The sequence below is a fragment of the Polypterus senegalus genome, chromosome 16, assembly GCF_016835505.1.
Source record: "Polypterus senegalus isolate Bchr_013 chromosome 16, ASM1683550v1, whole genome shotgun sequence".
NCBI classification, from domain to species: domain Eukaryota; kingdom Metazoa; phylum Chordata; class Cladistia; order Polypteriformes; family Polypteridae; genus Polypterus; species Polypterus senegalus.
In genome coordinates, this window is record NC_053169.1 from 54,419,052 (window position 1) to 54,442,671 (window position 23,620).

The following is a 23,620-nucleotide window of genomic DNA, read 5'->3' on the forward strand; positions in this document are numbered from 1 at the left end:
GTGGCACATAACCAAAAGGGTGTTGAGCCTTTGTGTGTCTCAACAACAACAACAACAACATTTATTTATATAGCAATTTTCATACAAACAGTAGCTCAAAGTGCTTTACATAATGAAGAATAGAAAAATAAAAGACACAGTAAGAAAATAAAATAAGTCAACATTAATTAACATAGAATAAGAGTAAGGTCCAATGGCCAGGGGGGACAGAAATAACAAAAAAACTCCAGACGGCTGGAGAAAAAATAAAATCTGCAGGGATTCCAGGCCATGAAACCGCCCAGTCCCCTCTGGGCAATCTACCTAACATAAATGAAACAGTCCTCTTTGTATTTATGGTTTTCACAGAAGGATTTGATGATGATGATGATGATGATGATGATCACGTGGACTTCTGGCTTTTAGTCCATCAATGCTGGGGCATCATGGTGCTTTGAGTAGGTTGGTGGTGGCGCAGGCACCAGAATGACACCAGAGTGCTTGTAAGTGCTGGAGACAGTGAGTCCATATACAGTATAGGGCACTGTGCAGTGACAGGCATTCAGGCATCACCTACGTATAACATTCCCAGAGTTGGTCACAATGATGGCAAGAAAGATGAAGGATACAGAGAGTGAAGAAGGAATAGGCAAACCCTTTAGAGAATTTGATAAGGATGGAAGGGGATAAATCAGTGCAGCAGAGCTTTAGCATATCATGACAAACTTGGGAGAAGAGCTTACAGATGAGGTGGAAGTGAATGAGATGATCCAGGAGGTAGATGTTGATGGCGATGGACAGGTTAGTTATGAAGAGTTTGTGCAAATAAAAGATCTTATGTCCGACATTCAAGAGTGGCTGGCTGTAGGGCACCACTTTTGTGTAATTATGTGATTAGGATCTCTGAGTGAGTGAGAGTGTGTGTGTGTGTGTGTTAATCTTAAGGTGCTGGAGTAGACACACTTGTTAACTCTGATGATAAATAATACAGAAAGGGGTGAAATGGGACATGGGAAATGGGTCAGTAGTCTACCAGGAGAGTTCTCCTTAATTCCAAAGTAAATGGAAACTGTATTAGTGGTGGTGTCACACCAAGAACTTTTCCTGTATTATTAGTTGACCCAATATTATTAGTTGACTTTGCTCGTTTGTGTGATAATATATACCATACCTTACCACTTTCTAAGCCCCCTGATTCCTGAGCATAGTCATGGGGTGGAGCTATAACATGTTTTCTGCAGCAGTGCATGCATACTCTCTGTTTGCAGCCCAATGTGTTGCAAATTTTATGTGTTTTCTTAATTGAGAGGAGTTTCAACTGCAATGATATATATCCATTAAATTAGAGAAAGGTTAGGGTTAGGTGTGTCTAACCTTGGGAATTTAGAGACATATACCTCTCATTGTGATTTCCCTTATGATCTCCTAGGGTTAGGTTAAGGGAAAAAGACAGGGTTCCCATAGGCTCCATTCACAATGCTACAACATGGGTTAGGTTTAGGTTTGCCGATATGCACCCCACTTACTGCCGGCCCACTAATATACAGTGCATGCAAAATACTTAATATGTTAAGTATTAGGATGAAGTGTGCTTGTCTGGTGTCTTGGCAACTCTCATTTGTCCTGGTGTGAGTGTGTGCAGTGATGGGCTGGCAGCTCCATCCAGAGTTGGTTTGTCTCCCTGTGGTCATTGTAGACACCATCTCTCTTCAGCCCTGATCCAGATAAGTGGTGACAATGACCGGCTGAGTGGATCAATGTAGAGGTTGAAAATGAGTTTTTGTTCCTAATGCAAAAGACATTAACCTTGCAATAGATGAGTCAATTAAAGAATCAGTTCATTGATCAATCTGACTGAACTTACTATGGGGACTCTCGTGGCTGCAAAAGGATTTCCTTATGTTAGAGGATGGAGTTCATTGGAGGCGTTTCCAGGAAAGCAATAGGCTTAGGCTTCCAGTAGGCAGATTTTATGGAAACGGCTTGTAAAAATGAGAGTTTTCTGTTTCCAAGCAAAAGAAACACGAGTAGGACTACTTGACAGGTGTGGATTGGTGAGGCCTTTGAAGTGAAAGTGGCCTTTGAGGCATGGGGTGTCATGTGGGTAACTACAGGAGCTCATGCTAGTGGTTGAAAAGTGCTTGAGGTGAACTCTGCAAAAGCAGACCACAGCAAGGGGACCCCCAGGCCAGCCCGAGGATATGCTGGAGGAGTTTGTCCTTTTGACTTGCTTGGAAGTACCTTGAGAAGTGAAACAAAATGACACCTTTTATTGGCTCACTGAATAGATTACAATATGCAAGCTTTCGAGGCAACTCAGGGTCCTTCTTGATGCAAGTTGTCGTCTACATGTTATATAGCTTGTATACTGTAATCTGTTCAGGTAGCCAATAAAAGGTGTCATTTTGCTTCACTTCTCATTGCATCTAAAATGGCTAACATGGTATAACACCCTACTACCTCTGGAAGTACCTTGAAAGGAGGAGCTGGATATTTTTGCTAGTAAAAAGAACACAAGGTGACAGCCTTCTGGACCAAGCGGTCGCTGAAAATAAATGAATAAATTATAGAATGGCTTGTGGATATCACAAGAACATGTTAACAATAAAGTGCTGTTGCATTAAATCTTGGTATACTCAAGGATATTAAAGCTGTCTGCTGCATTATGTTCAGTTCTACTCATGCATAAAACTTGTTTCTTGGCGTGTAGATTGAGGATTTCAGGCAGAGCTTGACTGGAAAATACTGGCGATTCATTCCAGGCCGCTTGTAACCAGCAAGTGGCAATACTGTACAGCAAGAACGTGTCGGAAACTTCAGGTGGGGAAGCCGGCAGCAGTCGGAGCCCTTTTGAGAGCAGTCAAAATGCTTGCTTCTCAGGCTACAAGCCACGGTGCTCAGCGGTGCAGAAGAGAAGAGCACACAGCAAAATTACATTTGTCAGGAGTCTGCTAGACTTAAGAGTGATTGCGGCTTATGACAGAAATCATAAAGAAAATGTCATGGCGTTCTGAATAGAGGGTGGCATGCTGTAACTGTTAGGTAACAGCAATTTTCTAACATTTTCATGAAGTACGTTCCTGCTTGGGACTGCTTGGTTGGCCACTTGTTTTTGTAGACTTTTTTATTTTTTTAACTTTCTAGCCTGTCATCTGACTGCATACTTGTATTTTCTCTAAAAGTGCTTTTCCATTCCACAAATCCCCCAATTTTTTTTTCCAGATTTGTTTACGGAATCAGCCCAGAAAGTAGGCGCTATCTATGACACTAGCGTGTCGTTTAAAGAGCACATTTACAAAACTATCCAAATCATATTTTTTCCATCTTAAAAATGTTGGAAAATTAAGTTGTTTTCTCAATGTGCAGGATACTGAGAAATGAATTCACGCATTTACAGTAAAACCTTGGATTGTGAGTAACTTGGTCTGAGAGTGTTTTGCAAGATGAGCTAAAATTTGTACTAAATGTTAACTTGATAAATGAGCAACGTCTTGCAATACAAGTTTGTCTTGTCGCTTTGTCTACCAAGTGTCATGTGATCACATCTGAGCTGATGGTTCTTCTCTCTCTCTCTCTTGCTGCGGGATTGTGGGTAATTGTCTCCCATTCTGGTCTCAGTCGGCGTGCCTCACTCATGTAGTCAACATCCGTACGAGCATATACTGTTTACTATAGCATTGTGACCGTGTGTGTGTGTTATAACGTGCGAGTCCCCGTCTTGAACCCCAAAACACGAGGCTGAGTCTCAGTACTTTAGCAACACCAGCTTTATTCAGCTTGAAACAGGAACAGCACGGTTATTTATTGTAGCGGGATCTGCCACTCTCCTATACCCAGGCACAGCAGTTAGGCAGGGTCGTGACCAGGTTAGTGGCCAAGTAATACTGTGCCCTGCATTCATAATGTTCCCTGTATCGCCCATCAGCGACAGGTGCTTATAGCTTGACCGTAGTCTTTTCTGATTCACTTCTACGGCGCACTGCTACAGTGCTGGGAGCCTGCGGTTTCTTCAGGCTGTCTCTTCCGCGTGTTGTTTAGAAACCTTACAGTGTGTAAAGCATTTTTTTATTTTCTGTCCAAGTGCAGTGACTCTTCAGGCAAAAGCAACTGTCATTGGAGAAGTTTTCTTATTAAACTCTCAAAAAAAAGAAAACGATTCCAGTGAGCCAACAGACAGCAGGGATTCTGTTAGTTAGAGTGAAAGCCGTCCTACACAATGCCCTCCTCTCTCTCTTGTCTCCCTCACACCAGCCATGATTCTTTTCAAAGGTAAAGTGCAGGTTAATTTGTTTTATGTATTTTACTTGATATTTTGTATTAATCATTTTTATATGAATAGTTTTGGGTTGTGGAACAAATCATCTGAGTTTCCATTATTTCTTATGGGGAAATTCGCTTTGATATATGAGAGCTTTGGATTACAAGCACGTTTACGGAACAAATTATGCTCGCAATTCAAAGTTCCACTATTTTTCTACTAGCATGGGCTACTTCAATGTGGTGTTCACTGGCTGCTCAAATCACTCTTTATGCAGACTTTCAGTTAATTTTAAAATTCGCCTGCAAGAATTATTAACAGCACAAGAAAGTATGAACACATAACTCCAGTCCTCAAATCCTTACATTGGCTCCCGGTTAAGTTTTGGGCGGATTTCAAAATCCTCCCTTTAACATATGAAGCCTGAAATGGCCAAGGCCGTACTTACTTATCTGATCTTATCATTTCTTACAAACCAGAGAGCCCAATAAGATCTCAAGATGACAACCTGCTTATGATTCCAAGGATTAATAAAATAACAATGTGAAGTCAAGCTTTTACTTATGGGGTTCCAGAGCTGTTGATTGGTCTGCCTGCAGCTATGAGAGGAGCCCCTTCAGTCTAAGTTTTTAAATCTCACATTACTTCCGTTTAGCATACCCTGACTAGAGCTGCTGATGAGCTGTGCATACAACTCGGGATCCCGGTTGGCAACCCCCAGGCAGACACGCGGTCTAGTCCCACCCTCTGGAAATGACCCTCTATCTGCCACAGCCAGGTGTTACATGGACGACCCCTTGGACTGGTCCAGCCACTTAGGTCCCCAACAATGAGGATCTTACGAGCCGGATCACCCTCGGGGGAAACGCGCCACATGGCCGTAGTGCCATAACTGACGCTCCCTCACAATGCAGGCAATGTGCCTCATTCGGGACTCCATGAGCAACCACTCATTCAACACAAAGTCAAACCAGCGGTACCCAAAGGAGTCCAGTCTTCATCTTGGGTCACTGGATAGCGTCCATGTCTTGCAACCATATAGCAAGACAGGAAACACCAGGACTCTAAAGACTTGGACCTTCGTCCTTTTGCACAGATATCGGGAGCGCCACACACCCCTTTCCAGCGACCTCATGACCCCCCATGCTCTCCCAATCCATCTACTGACTTCACAGGAAGAGTCACCAGAGACATGAATGTCACTGCCAAGGTAAGTAAACCTCTTGACAAGGTCGACACTCTCTTCACAGACAGACACACTGCCGATGGCTGTGCCTAGGGGTCATTAAAAGGTCATTTAGCCATCTAGCCCACATTGTTTAAAAATATTTGGGTGTCTACTGTATGAGAAGGGGTTTTAAAAAATAATAATGTACATAATGTAATTTAATGCAAAATAATAGTTAAAATAAAAATGAAAAAGTTATTAAAGTATCATGTAGGCAAGCCGAAAATGAAAAAAGGTTCAAATTGAGAATGTTTCTTTCTAAATATATTAAATAAATAATTTTAAACACTATGTACCTAACAGTTCAGAGCCCCAAAAATGTTGGTCCGCCACTGGTGCTAAGCCTGTAGAAAAACAAGTTGAAATGATGGCTTCATGCTAGAGTCCTCAAGGGCTCGCTTTACACACTTGGCACTGCTTTATTAAATTCATTTTTAAAAATCCCCCCCAAGCCAGCCTGCCTTCTTAGTCAGTAGCGTGCAGTGCATTGAAAATGATAAACTTGTTAGGCAAAGCCATGACTAAGAAAAATGGCACCTCCATGTTTAAGAATGGTAGTTGTGAGACATGCCTGGACACCATCAGACTGAGGCCATATCTTATAAAACACACACGTTTATTAATCACCAAACGACACAGTCCTGCACAGCACACAGTACTCCCAGCACTAATCACCCTCAATCTGGGCCTCTTTAACTGTCCGTGGGCCACCTTTACTCTCGCCACAGGAGCTTCGTTTTGCTCCCACTCCCGACTCTAGCTCCCAGACTGTAGGAAGGCGGCCCCTTTTATTCCCACCCAGATGTGCTCCATCTGATGACACTTCCTGGTGTGCCGGAAGTGTCAGGAGAGCACTCAGTAGCACTCATGAATCATCCTCCATGTTCCCGGGAGTGGGGGCAGTAGATGTTTCCCGGGCCCTCTGAGACTCAGGGTGCCTCCTTGCTCCTCTCCTGTGGTCCTCTCCCGATCCAGGGAGGTTGCCCCTTCGTGGCCTGGAGGATGTACACGCCAACTCCCGGTCCTTCCAGGCGTCCCGGTTGGGTCTGGCCCCCAGCCGCTTGTGACATAGTCAATAAGAAAACAAGGTTCAGATTTAGCAGTTAAAATGGCATTAACTGTAACTGCTTTATTACTTCATGGGGTCACCACAGCGGATCATCTTCTTCCAGATCCTTCTGTCTTCTGCATCTTGCTCTGTCACACCCATCACCTGCATGTCCTCTCTTACCACATCCATAAACCTTCTCTTAGGCCTTCCTCTTTTCCTCTTCCCTGGCAGGTCTATCCTTAGCATCCTTTTCCCAATATACTCTGCATGTCCAAACCAACGCAATCTCGCCTGTCTAACTTTGTCTCCCAACCGTCCAACTTGAACTGACCCTCTAATGTCTTCATTTCTAATCCTGTCCATCCTCGTCACACCCAATGCAAATCTTAGCATCTTTAACTCTGCCACCTCCAGCTCTGTCTCCTGCTTTCTGGTCAGTGCCACCGTCTCCAAACCATATAACATAGCTGGTCTCACTACCGTCCTGTAGACTTTCCCTTTCACTGTTGCTGATATCCATCTGTCACAAATTTTACTCCTGACACTCTTCTCCACCCATTCCACCCTGCCTGCACTCTCTCTTTTTCACCTCTCTTCCACAATCCCAGTTATTCTTCACTGTTGATCCCAAGTATTTAAAGTCATCCACCTTCGCCAACTCTACTCCTTCTCTGATACAAAATATTTTCACATGGTTGGATGTCTAGGAGTTACCTTTGTATCTGAAGCTTTTGTGTGTAATATTGTTCTTTAAGCATGCTAGGTGGGAGAAAAGGTTTAAGTCAATGGTTAATAATATATAAGTATTATGTTTTAGCCAGGGCTCCCCTGCTTATCTGTATTTTCTGTTTTATTGTTGCGTTGGAGTGAGTGTTTTTCATTTCATAAGTTAATTCCTGTTAGGTGTGCTTATTATCTGTAATTTGTGCACTGTTTCTTTAAAGGTTCCGCCATTTCTTGTGTTTTGGTGGGTGGAACCCAAGGAGGTGGGGCCACCCTGACATCAGTGCTGCTGGGCTTTCCTTGGGCCTTTTTATTGAGGTTAGAGTGAGGGGTGCCAGCAATAGATCATCGAGAGATGAGAGCTGGTGCTGTGATCTTTACCTTTATTAATTTTTTAACGGGACTGTTAAAAACCCTAGCTACTAACACAGAGGTCTATGTAGAATATTTGTAATTTAAAGATTTACTAATACACAAATGTTCTGTAATAACAAGAAGCTCAGTGGAACACAAAAGGCAAAAAAGAATTTCCTGAAAAGGCAAAGGCAATGCAAGGCGAACAAAAAATCAAAACCATCATGCAAGGCGAAGAATCCATGATATCACAAAACACAGAATATTATTTTAATCAAGAGAACTCACCACACCACAAGTGCATTCAGATGACCCGCAACCCACTGTGGGGTGCCCTCGCTTTTATAGGGCAGAGGGCAGTCTGTTGCAGTGATGGGCCAGTAGCCCCAGCTCTTGATGGACCACCCATAAAACACACGGAACATAACACGGGCATAGAGAACAAAGCAGATAATGAAGAAAAGCAACATTAACATAAAAATGAGTAAAAAGGGCATAAAACAATGACTTGAACCCCAGCCATGCGAGGAATCCTAGACTTCCACTGCTGACCTTAGCTTGCCTTTTGACTTTGCAGATCTCCCGGCCCTCCACATTAAACACTTTACTGTCTGTGCTTTTCTTTGTTATTTCTGGTACTAAATTACTTCTGTTGTTGGATTTTGCTTGCGTATTTAACATTAGTACATTAGCCTTGGCTTTCTTTTTTTGTCAAATCCGTTTTTGCCCTTTGTGTACTTCTTTATACTTGTTGTTAATCATTTCTTAATTTCTAAAGATACTTTGCTTTAGTTTGTCTCAAAAAAGCCAGAGGTTTACACTTGCATTCTCTCAAGTCAGACATTTTTGATATATTTTTGAACATTTAAAGTAATTTTGAGCTTTTACAGCCAGCTTCCCATTTTGGGCCTCAGTAGGCCAAAGCCAGCAAGTAGTAGTTGGGGGCTGCAAACCTGGAATAAGCTCATTTTGGGACAGTCTTGGGCCTGCTTGTTTTTGGAGATCTCACACCCTTTTTTGCCATGTCCAGGTCTCTGAATCACAACAAAGTGAAGCAATGTCTAACTGAGAGAAAGACAATTGATTTATTTTATAACAAGATTTTATTATGTGTAGACTTAAAAATAATTCTATAAGCATTTTTTATTTTAGTTTGAACTGACCTTTCAGAACTATATCAGTGATGTAGTAGAGCAGACACTTTTCCAGTTGACCTTTGTCTAATTTTTAGTTGCATGTTTTGATACGGCGTACAGTGGCATTTCCAAATTTGATGCATCTCTGATATGACTGATGCTGATTGTCTGGAAGGAGATATGTGATGAAATATGTGCCTGCGAGGTACTACAAAGGGTGCAGGTCATTTTAGGGTTTGCTGTCCTGGAAATATTTATAAATGTGCCTTGTTACTGTGAAGTTACAGATGCAGGACTTCCAAGAGAAGCCAATAAATTAAAACCAGTTGTTCTCAAACTGTGGGGCGGGCCCCCCTGGGGGGGTGCGAAGTAACAAAAAGGGGGGCGAAAACAAGAATCGAACTATGAAAAATACATCTATTGAAACCAAAAAAAATAACTTAAACTACAGGGTGATACTAGAAAAATAAATATAGAGTTAGATAAATGTCAATAAAAGTTAAGTAGGTATAATAAAATATGCATCTATGATATATCATTAATTAAAAAAGAACAAATTGGTATTAGTGGGCTCCTTTTAAAAAAAATGTTAAGGGGGCGCGATTACAACTGTTATGAAAACTCGGGTCGCAAATACTTAAAGGTTGAGAAGCGCTGGATTAAAACCATATGCCTGAAATATATTTGGATATCATAGGATACTGTGAGCTTTGAAAGATTTTATGTAAAACAAAGATGGCTTGGAGTAATGTGTTGTAGTATTGTTCATGATATGAAGACTAATACGCAACATCAGTATGGAGTCATTGTTTGATAGACTTTTTCATGACCCTTAATGGGTGTGTACAGTATTCAGGCAAGATTCTTTTCTATGGCCAGCTATCATGATGATGGTGGTGATAATACATTGTGATCATATATACATTATGACCTACAGGGGGCACTGCAGCTCCCCAAACACCTGAAAAAAAATCTCGGAAACATGTTCAGCACTCGACAAGAGGATTTTATTGTGTGAAGCTCTTGTAAGGGAAGAGTTTCCCACACCACAATCACAATCACAGTTCTTAGTAGAACAACACTGCAATACTGTTGTTTTCTCTTTCTCAGCCTCTGCTCCACTCCTCTCCACAAGCTTTGTCCACCTCCTCCCAACTCTGGCTCCCCGTGTTGAGGCAGGCAACTCCTTTTTATGTAATCCCCGGAAGTACTTCTGGTGTTTTGAAGCTGTGGCTCAGAGACAATTCTAGATGATGTTGCAGCCCAATCAAGTAGGCCGGGCTCACCGGTCCATTCAGCAGCACCCATCAGGGCTGAGTTGACAAACTCGAATTCCCAAGATTCAATACCATAACCCATTGGGGCTACCATCTAGTGCCATGGGGGAGACAAAGCCCTGTGCAAGCTGTCTCCTCCTGTCCTTCCATGTTGTGGGCATCCTGGCCAGTTAAGGTTTCTGGATGGCGTCCTTCACAACATTTATTGTCAGACATGCTTAAATCAGTTCAGGATCTTTAGGCTGCTGAGTTAAAGGCAGGAACCAACCACCGAGTGGGCCGCCTTTGCATTGCTGGGCACACTTACAAGTTAATTTCTTTTTTGGTTGAACAACATTTTTTTGGACAATATATTATAACATCATAATTCTACAAAATTAACTTTTTTTCATATGGTGTCATGCATGTGCACCGGAGGACCTCCTCATAGGCTCAGTCGAGGTATGTAATAACCCGCTGAGAAGAGAGGGGGCGCTGCCATTAACACTGCCATCTCCATTGTTTCCCACAGTGCAGAGGAGACACCCAGTGAAGGCACTGAGTTCTGCCCCTTCCGGTCTCGGAGAAATCCCAGGCGTCCCAGAAGGCGGCATCATTACTGGCCGTCGCAACCCACTAGACAGAGCCCTTCTAGAGCTACTGCAGCCTTTGTTTATTTTGAGATTTCCCCTCAAGGGACGCATGCCAATGAATGTTATTTTTATTTATTTCTGTTTGTTTTGCTGTGTCTGGACAATAAAAGGGGCAACCCAGTTGGCATCCCAAAATTTCATTGTTGCATTCCGAGCTGTCATTTGGGCACCCGGTGACATTGATTATATTTGGTATGGGGAGCATGTATCACGTATGAGCTTGGATTTATGTGTATTTTATGTTTTACTTGTGAAAAACATGGACCCACAGTCCTAAAATAAAAGTGGCTTATACAGAACATGTTGAACTTTTCCATTTTGGCCACACATTCTTTTGTTTCCACCATGAAAAAATCCAGTGATCACATTAGTGACATAGATTTCCTAAATGGTGCTCATTTGTCGGCATGCATTTCTCTCTTGCTCTTCTCCTGCATTCCGTATCCTGGATTTTCCTTGCTGTCTGCCTCTTCTGTGATGTGCTTGATGCTCAGCAGATGTCGGTGGCCTACTTTTTCCTTCATCCCTTTGCGCATTCTTTGTTATGTTCAGTGATCAATAAGCATGTTACTTACACTTGATTATGAATACTGAACATGTTTGTACTGTGTCAAATGGCTTGTGAAGACCGTACAATAACTTTTTCTGCTAAGCAGTAGGGTGGCCACCAAGTTGCTGCAACTTAAAAATTTCTTGAATTTCCAGAACATATCAGGCTATATTCAGGATGACTTCTTGCTTGTCTGTGTGTGTTTTGCATGCTTATTCTTTCTTGGTCTTCATCACTTAATCATCTTCTGAGATGTGCTTTGCCATTCTTTCATTGTGTGTCCGGAAATTGATACTCAACAGATGGCGTTGCTCTTCTTCCTCCTCTTCTTCCTGTTATGGAGTTCTTTGTCATCGACCTGTGCAATTTGGTTGACACTTAGTAGATGTCACTGGTGTTCAGTTTCCAAAAGTTGTGGAATTTCTAGAATATATCAGGCTGCATTCAGGGTGAGTTCTTACTTGTCTGTGTGTATCAGCATCTTGTCTGTTTATCCTTTCTCGTTCTTTGTCACTTTTTCAGGGAAGATTCTTGTCTAGTGTCAGCTATCACGATGATTATGTTGACGATCATTATTTATGCAGATTTATTGGCAAACATACTTAACCAGGATCATTAGGGTGCCAGATGGATTGAGGTAAAGGCAGGAACCAACCACCAAATGGGCAGCCGTTGTATTGCTTTACACTTACAAATGAATTGCGTTATTAAGTTTAACTAAATTTTTGGATATAATATTATAACATTATAATAGTATCAGAATATATGTATTCAATCACATACCAGGAGATGTACTGTATATCTTCTGAGATGTGTTTGATGTGGATGCATTTCTCCATCTTTATTGTTCTTGCATTCTGTATCTCAAACTCGATGTATTTGGCCAATGCATTCATTTCTCCCTCCCACACTAGATGTTCATCAGATGCTACTGCGCTTCTTTTTCTTCCTATTAGGTTGTTCCTCATCACATCATCAAAATCCACAATCTACTTGATGCTCAACAGATGTCTGTGATGTGCTTTTTCTTTCCTCCATGTCACTTCATTTACTGATCACTTTGTCGTAATTAACCTGTGAGCGGAGGACGGTTTTCAGCTTGCCGCTACATCACATTTGCATGTTAGCTACAGATTGTTTAATTTTCAGCATGAAAAAAATGACATCCCACAGTGAGCACATCTCCAATGTAACTTCTGAAAGAAGTGCTTGTCAACCAAACATTGATGTAAAGATGTAAAAGCAATGTTTACATATGGAAGGCAGTTGTTAGTATATGACAATCTCATCCTTTGTAAGCGTACAAATCTCTCTGTGATTGTCGTTCTTCTTGTTTGTATCATGGAGTATGTGTGGCATGTAGATGAGCCATAGCATTGGCCAGCTTCTCACAGGTCAGTCTGTGCTGGCACTTGGCTGTGTTTGTCAAGCCTGCATTCTGTTACCCATACTTGATTTTCAGAAGATAGCGCCACTGCTCTTTTTCTTCTTGCAATGAGCAGCCTCAGCAATGAGCTTAATGGTCAGCAGATGTTGTATCAGCCCTTTCTCTATCTGCCATATTACAATCTCGAGCAGTTTGCTGTAAGAAGGATGCAAACCCTGATCATTTTTGTAGAGGTTCTGGTGACCCCAATTTTTTGCTTCACCAGTACATATCATGTCATAAGCTTTCAATTAACACCATGATCAAGGTTCTAGCCCCAGTGGTTTGTAAATAATCATGTAACAGATGGACATAACCCTTATCATTTTATATATACAGTACAGTTGTAGCGGTCCGGTGCTGCTACGGTAAGATTCACACTGTTGAGGAGACGGTGATTTATTTATTTTTATGGTGAATATTCCAGGGAAGCACCCAGACTTGGCCCGACCTTCACGCACTCACAAACAGAGACAAAAAGCCAACAGAAATAAAAAAGCAAATCAAGAATGTATTAACACTAATAATAAAAACAACAATCCTACCCCTGTTCCCCTTACGGCAATTATACATTAAATACAACAAAACACAAACAAAACACACACTGTAAAGTCCATGAAAAATGGCAACAGATGAAATGTAATGATAAAGGTAGATAGTCCAGAGATCTGCACGTTGAATGGGAATGTAAAGATAGTCCTACTGGTTGTTCCTGGAATGGTGAAGATGGGTGGACGGGTTCAGGAGCGCTCCTTTCTTCGCAGGACGGACAAATCCCCAGACAGTCCTCAAGTGACAAGAAGATGGCAGACAATCCAGACCCTAACCAAGAAACGATCCAGGACAAATTAATAAGCACAGGTAACCCAACAGAAGGCAGACAGACAGACAGACAGGAACTTGAAACACTAAATACTTTGTTTTCCTTTTGGTCACCGGCCCTTTTTGAAAAGTCGTGTTCACTTCCTTTGACCCCAACAGCCCCTGAACCTTCAACAGAAGACCAATCAGAGCCACTGCAGGGACTGCTGGGAGTTGCAGTCTTAATCTCTAGTAGCACCGCTACACAGTATATTTATATATATATATATATATATATATATATATATATATATATATATATATATATATATATATATATATATATATATATAGAGAGAGAGAGAGAGAGAGAGCGAGAGAGATAGAGATATAGATACAGTGGAATCTCGGTTCAGGAACGTCTTGGACCCACGTACAAATCGGTTTACGAACAAAAAGTTTACATCTGTTCACGACCACACACTCGGTATTTGAACAAGCCAGTTTCCCTTTCGGTTTGTGGGCGCCGATGATTTCCGCACGTGTTCAGTCTCTACTTGTGCATTCCTTGTGTAGTTAGTGAGAGAGAGAGACACACACAGTCTCGCAAGAGAGACACACACACAGTCTCGCAAGAGAGACACACACACAGACGGGGCGAGAGAGACACACACACACGGACACGTGAGAGAGAGACACACACAGTCTCGCAAGAGAGACACACACACACACAGACGCGGGCGAGAGAGAGAGAGATGGCTGGACGCATAAGGCTGAGAAGGCAGTTTAAGAAATTCACCAAGCTTGATTTTAAAGAGACAGACCCAAGCATTGTTTTAACCTCTTTGTATTTAATAAAGACTTTTTCTATTGGATTTTAACCTCCACTTCACTTCAGTTTACAGCAATCGGTTTGTAGCGTGCATTGTTGCAATGTTACTTTTCTTGGTGGTTTATTAAATTATGGATTTTTCAAATGTTCATTTTTTTCCCTGTGCTTAAAAATCATTAAAAAAAGTGTTTTTAGCGAGCGGTTCTTAGCACTATAGCGCAAACTCTTGCAGTGTTAGTTTTCTCTGTTGTTCAAGGTTTTCTCAATGTTATTCAATGTTTTTACATTTAGTTTACTATTACACTGTGCATTCTATGGTATTATTAACTATATTTGTAATTAAAAATCTTTACAAAAAATATACTTACATACAGTTTGTACGGTCTGGAACTAGTTAATTGTATTTACATACAATCCTATGGGGTAAATTACTTCAGTTCATGACCAAATCGGTTTACGGCCAGAGTTTTGGAACGAATTATGGTCGTGAACCAAGGTTCCACTGTATATAGATATATGTAGGTTGTTGTTTTTGTTCATTTTGAGTTCAGGTCTTTATGTTATTTTTATTGGTTTCATATGTCATTCCTTGGTTATGTTCTGTCACTAAGTATTCTGCTGTTTCTTACTGTTTGTCAGTCGAGCCGCTGAAGGCAGGGCCACCCTGATGACACTGCTCCTGAGCTATCACTCTGGCAATATAAGTGAGTGCAGGAGGCTCAGGGGGCTTCAGGACTTCTTGTTGGATTTTCTGTTTTTTTGTGACTCCTACTTCTGATTTCTGGATTGTGACTTTGGATTTGTTTAGTTAGGATTGTGTGTTAGGCAACTGCTTTGTGCCTCTTTTTGATCTTTTGAGCCTTTCCTTCTGTTTTCTAGTGTTAATACTGTATATACTCATATATAAGTTGGGTCTTGAAACCCGAAAAATCGATCATAAAATCAGACCCTAACTTATAACACCCATTCAAAAATGCGACCCTTACATTTTTTTCTTTACATCTTCTTGTTTCCTCCAATCTCGCACCAGTTTCTCAGACAAATTGAATTTTATTGCAGCAGCACAGTTACAAATTTCTTTCACCACTTCAACGACTTTTAATTTAAAACCTGCTTCATATTTTCTTCTGATTGAACACTCCATCGTAGATAGATATGGGATACTCTTACGATAAAGGTGTATGAGGGTGTGAGATACAGAAAACACGAAGCAGTACAAACGTCGCTTCTGAAGAGTTCGGGTATTACCGTGTGGTCACGTAGGCACAATACAAAGAAAATAAAAGGCAGTGTGCTCCGTGGTTACTCTCTCAGGTGGGCGTTAGCATATCATAATCTCGTGGACCAATTGCGTGAGTTTTCCGTATTTGACTTATACGACTAACATTATAAAATACCAAAAATTATACGGTAAAATCCGCAGGAGAACTTAAACGAGAGTATATACGGTAAATTATTTATTCATAGAATTCCTCTTTTGCTCTTTAAATACTAGACAAGGGTTTATGTTCATTCCTCCTCTTGTGGAGCTTTTGCTATATTTTTTGTGATAGTTCCCCATTTTTGGGCCTGCTCCATCTGAAGCCAGCAGGTAGGATTAGGAGCCTGTCTGAGTTTGGGTCAGTCTTTGCTGGGCAGTACAATTAGGGCCCTAGCCTGCTCCCTTGCTTGCCTTTGGAGGTCCTAAGAAAAATGAGGCTTAGCTTAGCTTTTAATTCTGATTTAATTTCTTGAAAAATGCTACTGAATAAAAGTATAAAAAACAGCATCGTGTCAGAGCAAGACTTTCTTGTTTAACAGTGAATGAATATCATGAACAAGTTTTTTTTTTTTCTTTTTTGGTTCTTCAGCTAAGTGTAGGAGGCCTGATTTGGAAAACGTCCAAAGACTGGACACCTTGATGATTCTAGCAAGACAGTCCTGGAATGTTAAGACGTTTTGATAGACAGATAGCCAGGAGTGGGGAGTATTAACTGCTCTTTTTGCTATCTTAGTCATAAACTGTTCATAAAAATGATAAAATAAATAATTCAGTAGTCTGGAACTCGCATTCTTGCTGTCTGTTACCAGAACACCCTGGCATAAGTCAGACCTTCAGCTCTGTCTTCATCTCTGAATCTTTACAGCTTATCTTCTGATACCATACCATACTATACAAAACCATACCGTTTTCTAAGCCCGCTTAATCCTGAGCATGGCCGCAGGATATCCAGTACCATCTAACATGCAAGCTAAATATGTATGTAGATACAGTAATAAAAGAGCATAAATGTTTTCTCAACCATGTAAATGCTAAATCACAGTGACATGCTGATTATTCATTATTGAACACTACAGTATTGCCATGCCATTTATTGCCGTCTATGCCCACACTTTATTTGATGCTGCTGTCTTATTTAATAAAACTGAAACTGAGCTCATGAAATATAGTGCATGGTGCTGTATTTAAACTCAGAAAGGGGAATAAAGACTTCATAACTTCGAAATTAAATCCTTACTCTTGCAATTCATCACTTAAAGGAATATTTCACTGAAAATTAATGCTGTAACATTTTTCTGAAGTATGTATTCAAAGCGTATGATATATTTGACTTAGCCTTTCAAAATGTGACACACAATAAAGACTCAATTTGGAGCTAGATGCTGTAGGAATCAGAGGTAATGTACACAACTTGATCTCAGATAAGGGGCGTGGCGGATGCCTGGCTTTATGACCCGGCCAGGATGCCTTGGAGGACCGGAAGAGGGCATACGCCCACCTCAGACCACGTGGGGGTGACCACCCTGGTTGCTATGGGGACCACGGGTACAGAGCTTTGAAGCTCAACCCTGTAGGGGCCCGTGGTCACCACCAGGGGGTGCCCCAGTGCCTTGGAGACCCTGGACCTCAGCACTTCCGCCACTCCCAGAAGTGCTGGGGGAAAGAAGAGCAGGGACACCCAGAGTGCTTCCGGGGATGCAGCCGGCACTTCCGCCACACTGGGGCGTGTCAGTGGAAGATTGCCGGGAAACACCTGGAGCACATCTGGGTGATTATAAAAGCCCTTCATTCGAGGGCTGGAGTCAGGTGAGGAGAAGGACGAGAGCTCAGAGGAGAGGAGTGGAGGTGGACCAGAGAGAAAGGCATAGTGAGAAGGCCTGGACTTAAGGGGTGATTGGTGCTGTGGCACTGGGTTGATACACTTATGGACTTTGTAAATATTGTGAATAAATGCGTGTGTGGTGAAACCATCATGTCTACCTGTCTGTGTCCGGGCTGTTCCCCACAGGGGAGAATACCCCTCATGGGGTGAGGCCATCAGTGGAGACCCTTTTTCTCATTTATATGAATGACATGGATTCCAGTATAGTTAGTAAAAATTTGAAAGGAGACTAATATTGGAGGAATGACACTAAGGAGGCAGCAAAAAAAATTCAAAAACACTTGAACAATGTTAAGAACTGGACAAACACTTGGAAAATGCAGTATAACATAGAAAAGTGCAAAGTGTAGCATGTGCGCAATAGGAGCATCGTTTATAAATATAAGATGGGAGACACTGTCCTACTGGTAGAGACCTCTAAAAAGGATTAAGGGGTTTACATTGAGATAACATCTAAGCAATGTGCAGAAGCAATTGTAAAGGAAAATAAAAAGTTAGGTAATCTCGTAAAAACTATTGAATACAAATCTATATATATAATTCACTAAGGCAAGACACCCATGGAAAGGCAAGACACCCATGGAAAGCACGCCGGAAGGGGCGTGGATTCACTAAGCCACCAACAAGTAAGACACCTATGGCGCATGCAGGGAGGAGCCACGGCCACCAACTCCAAGACCATTGAATACGACGACAACTCGCAGAGCCACGCCCACCAAATTGGACGCGACGACACAGAAAGAACGGCGTCATTTATATTCGTCTGTCGTAGAGGCCTCATGTACCTCCGAGCCACCTTGACTGTTCATAGAGGCATGTTTCTCGTGGAGGTGAGTCGCCATATGCAGCGTGTAAAACGGTTTGCGAGGGGTATCCCATGGGATCCTTAAAACAATCCTTTACAACTGAGGTTAAAACACAATGAAGTAAGCAGTCTTTAAAAACTGAGTTTTCGGTTACAACGCACGACCGCGTGCAGCATAGCAAAGTGTTTTACACGCTACATACAGCAATTCGCATCCGCGACAAGCGTCTTCTTCACTCACGGACAATTATATGTTGCTCTCTCCAGAGTTCCATCTTTTCATTCACTTTCTGTTGTATCCTCAAACCCTCCCTTTTTAGACAACCGTTTCTTTCCAGAAGTGTTTAGCATTCAATTAATAATTATGCATGAGATTGAGCGTGTGTCTACCCGGCACAGAGAGGAGTGGGTAAGCCGTTGAACCCCATTCGGGCTGCAAACCATGGAATTCCCACTAAGTGTGACTCATATGCTCCCACTGGTTGCGTCCCTACCCTTTGTGCACACTCCCTTTCCACCTCGCGACTACCGTGGTCGGGTGTCTTGGTGGATTATATATAGAAAAGCAGCCAAAACTGCACAGAGCAATGAAAAGTCTGCATGAGTCACAGGTGCTTCTCGACTGTGCAAAATCGACAATGACTCAAGTGACAAGTTGGAGGTGGGCACATGAGCGGGCAGTGCATACTGAACGAGAAATCAGCAGACTAGCATGACGGATGGAGCTGAATTGACGTCATTCTCCTCTCCTCCAGTTCCACACTCCGTGCCGTGCACCCCCATCCCTCCGTCTGGCAGGAGAAGGCGCGATTGCGGTCCGCCAGTTTTCAGACGATTGTGTGTTGGTTTGTTCCGTGCATTGTTACAATGTTGCTTTTCTTGCTGATTTATTACATTACCGATTTTTCAAATGTTAATTTTCTCCTTGTGCTTAAAAATCAGTAAAAAAACGGCCTGATTATGCGGCGTATGGTATGCCGCGGGTTGGCTAGTTAGGGAATATTATGCTTAGACTGTATAACACAGAAGTGTCATCATATCTGGAGTATTTTGTAAAGCTGCTCTCACCATGCTACAAAAAAGACATAGGAACACTGGAAGGTTTGTACAGCAGAGCATGTATGTGCAATACCTTGCAAAAACTCTAAACGTGGCATCCATCCATATGATGGTATTAACTGCTGCCGCCAGCAATTAAGCTTTGAATATCTTGATTTGAACATCTCTAGCTCTGGAGATTAAAGTATCCCAAGCTATTCATAAACAGGAGGCACAACATCACTATCCACAAAACCTAATAACAGTTTAATGTGCAGACAAATCTTTGCATCATTTTTATTAAGTGTCCACTAAGTAAAATAACTGCACCTTTCCCCACAATAACTGTCAAAGATGGAAAAAGCCACTGATTAGCTTCACACATTGGTCCTGCCAGTTTATGATTTAATCCCGTGTTGTCCCTCACTCCTCCTGTCCTGTGCAACACCACCAGGCACCTCAGCAGCATCAACCAACCCCTCGACTATATCTGACCTGGGCAGTGACTCCATCACACGTCTTTGTATATTTAACTCTAGACACAACCCTTATGTGAATGGAGTCACTTAAATGAATTCAAAATGCAAACAACAGTAGACAAATCAGATTATAACGTGAAGGCGATCAGTTCCTCAGGATTATCAGATCAGGGGTCTTCCATCTGAAGACAAGAAAAAGTTTAGCTGTACCCAAACATATGAGCTTACACTGGTGTTCAGAGAGACCAAGGTGTGAAAAGAAAGAGAATCCTTCAGCCATGAGCGTTCAGAGAATGTGCCCAGCATTACATCTATGAGAATAAATAGTAAGAGGCAGATTTGAAGGGAGAAAACAAGAAATTAGAAACCAGAAAGCAAACACCGGAGGACCAATACATGTGCTTAAATGTCCTGGGACATCATGGGGGCAAAATTGAAAAGGACACCGGGCAGAGGACCACTACATGTAGCTTTAAGGGGTGAGATATGAGATGTTATATAACCTACAGTGCCTTCAGAAAGTATTCACACCCCTTCTCTTTTTTCACATTGTGTTATGTTGCAGCCTTATGTTAAAGTCATTTTTCCCCTCATTGAACAAAACTCAATATCCCAGAATGACAAAGTAAAAACAGGATTTTAGAAAGTTTTGGAAATTCATTAAACATTAAAAAATATCAACGTGAAATACCACACTGATATAAGAATAGGCATTCAGACCCTTTATTAAGTACTTAGCTGAAGCCCATTTGGCAACAATTACAGCCTTCTTTGGTGAGATGCAACAAACTTTGCACACCTGGATTTTCTGCCATTCTTCTCTGCAGATGCCCTCAAGCTCTGTCACGTTGGAGGAGACCATCAGTGGACAGCTACAGTAAATTTCAGGTTTCTCAAGAGATGTTCAGTTGGGTTCAAGTTTGGGCTCTGGCTGGGACATTCATAGAGTTGACTCTATGAACAACTTGGAAGGTGAACCTTCAGATCAGTCTGAGCTCCAGAGCACTCAGGAATAGGTTGGGTGAAATGCTTCACTGGTGGTATGGTACTGGACAGGTGATGAGCGGTGCCAGGTGTCCTCCATATGCAATGAATTGAACTGAAGCCAAACAGTTCAACCTTGGTTTCACCAGACAAGAGAATCTTGTTTTCTCACAGTCTGAGAATCCTTTAGGTGCCTTAGTTGCAAACTCCAAGCAGGAATTCATGTGGTGTCTGGCCACTTGGCCATTCAGCCCAGGTTACTGGAGTGGTACAATGGTGGTTGCCCCATCTCCATACAGATTCTCTGTCGCTCAGCCAAACTGAGCATTAGTTTCTTGGCCTCTTCTCTTACCAAGATTTTAACCCCCCCAATAACTCAGTTTGGCCACCTCTTGGAAGAGTCATTGTTCTTCCAAGAATCTTGGGAACTTTCAGTGCTGCAGGAAGTTTTTGCAGCCTTCCCCACAATCCTGTCCTTAAATTCTGCCTGGTAATTCCTTCAACCACATGGCCTGATGTTTGCTCTGGTCCACAATGTCAGCTATAGGGCCTTCTGTAGACAGGTGTGCGCGTTTCCTAATTGTGTCCATTTAATTGAATTGACCTCAGGTGGACAAGAAACAAGATGCAGGAACAATGATGGCCAAAAGAATGGGATGCACATGAGCCAAGTTGCAAGTGTCATAAATAATGGTCTGAATACTTGTGACATTGGGATATTTTTTTTTTGCTTTGCCATTCTGGACTATTCAGTGTTGCTTGATGACAGAAAAATTAATTAAAATGATTTAAAGGCAGCAGCATAACAAAATGTGAAAAAAGTGAAGGGGTCGTAAGGCACTGTATACAGAGATTTAAATCAAGTAAATCGATGATTGGAGTTTCTTGATGAAAATGTCATATTTTTGAAGATACTAATCCCAGCAAAGTCAGGCTCTGAGACTTGCGTAGGGGTTAATAAGCAACCTTACATAGCAACACTTAAAGAACTGAGAAGAGAAGGAAAACTAAGATGTCAGAAAAAAGGATGGTTGGGTAAAGGAGATGCAAGCGAGATGTCTGACACATTATTTATTACTTTATTTAAGTTAGGAAGTCCTTTAACTCAAGGTCAGCCAATCACAAACTTATTTAAGATTAAAACAGGGGTCTGTGGGCTGGAGCCAATCCTGGCGGCACTGAGCACCAGGCAGGAGACAGCCCTGGACAGGACCCCCCCCCCAGTGCATCACACTGAGGGTTACCAAAATAAAGACACAAACGTTTGAGAGACTGGAAAGATGTGATAAAGTAGACAGGTGATATGAGTCTGGAGTCAGAAGTAGACTAATAACATATCAGGAAAAGAAAAGTCAATCATGGCACCCGCAAGGAATGGCACGTGTTGTACTCTGCACACATGACTCTACTGCATAGTCAGGAAAAGATGTTGGAGTTCAAGATTACTGCTGATTCATAGAAAGGGTCTGGTAGGATGTGCTCTCGGTTACCTGCTTATGAATAAAGAAAGAAAATGGACAGATGGATGGATGGAAGGATCATAGCAGTCAAAATATAAATAATCATTTAAATTCTACATTGAATGTCTTCTATTGGGGTGGCACGGTGGCACAGTGGTAGCGCTGCTGCCTCGCTGTAAGGAGACCTGAGTTTGCTTCTCGGGTCCTCCCTGCGTGGAGTTTGTATGTTCTCCCCGTGTCTACATGGGTTTCCTCCCACAGTCCAAAGACATGCAGGTTGGGTGCATTGGCGATTCTAATTGTCCTTAGTGTGTGCCGTGTGTGTGTGAGTGCGCCCTGCGGTGGGCTGGCGCCCTGCCCGCGGTTTGTTTCCTGCCTTGCACCCATGCCGGCAGACCCCCGTGACTCAGTAGTTAGGATATAGCAGGTTGGATGATGGATGGATGTCTTATATTAAACAAAAGATGATTGTCTGATAAAGAATTTTCAAGATGTTGTGCACTGTGAAGGACACTATATAAAATAAAAATAATTTTATATTTCACCAGCTGACAAATTCCGCCAGAAGTTAGTGGAGCTGAGGAAGGAAAAAAGCTTGTTGAAGCTGGGCCTGCCATCCATGCATCCCTGTGTGTCGAGGCTAATCGAGCGGCTGAAGGATCAGCTCCAGTCATCTTTACAGCAAACCCCTGGAAGCTGTGGGTGAGTAGGAGGAGATATAATTAGTGCAGAGAGTTTTGTTATTATTATTATTATTACTATACTGCAATGGCACCATGCTGGCTTCTAAAGCTTAACTATGAATGACTTCACGATTAAAACAAATTGCTGTGCCTGATGGTGGAATTATCTTTTATTTTTAGCAGATGATAAGAGTATTGTTAAATGTTGGCATTAGTCATCAAGGCTTTATTGTGGTGAAGAAGAACATCTCTGAAAGTTCAGAGTTTGGAAACATCTTATTAGTAGGAGAGGCTGCACCACTTTTGAGGTGCGACACAAAAATAACCGGATTGGTAAAAAAATATATATCTATTGATGAACTGCAGCATTCTAAACATTGTCACCTTCTATTTACTCCCCCTCCCGATCTCTACACCACTCCATACGTATCTGCCATTGATTGAATTCTTTTTGCCTGAGGCTCTTCAGTAGACTTGCTGTTTCTGTCTTCACTTCATCCATTGATGAAAAATGTGTTCCCTTCTGCTCACTTCTGATTTTCAGGAACAAGTAAAAATCACAGGGAGTGAAATCGGGCAAATAGGGAGGATGATTGAGGACAGGAATGATTTTTGTCAGTCAAAATCTGCTTTACGGATAAAGCATTGTGCACGGGAGCATTGTCTTGGTGAAGCACCCACCCCACCCCACTCCACATTTTCTTGTCCTTCCTTGAAACATTTCTGCCACTCAAAAACTTGTGTGCGAGACAAACTGTTATTACTGTACACTGTTTTTATC

At 42.0% G+C, this 23,620-nt stretch overlaps 1 protein-coding gene across 3 annotated transcripts in view; it reads left to right on the forward strand.

The window, feature by feature from the left end:
* disc1 (DISC1 scaffold protein) overlaps positions 1 to 23,620 on the forward strand; it is a 248,571-nt gene that overhangs the window by 44,985 nt on the left and 179,966 nt on the right. For all 3 annotated transcript variants that reach the window (XR_005630805.1, XM_039737724.1, XM_039737722.1), the window contains exon 4: positions 22,705 to 22,858. Coding sequence is in view for 2 of the 3 variants with exons in the window: in XM_039737724.1 (XP_039593658.1) it covers positions 22,705 to 22,858 (154 nt within the window). In the remaining variant the exon portion in view is untranslated. The remainder of the gene's footprint in view (positions 1 to 22,704; positions 22,859 to 23,620) is intronic.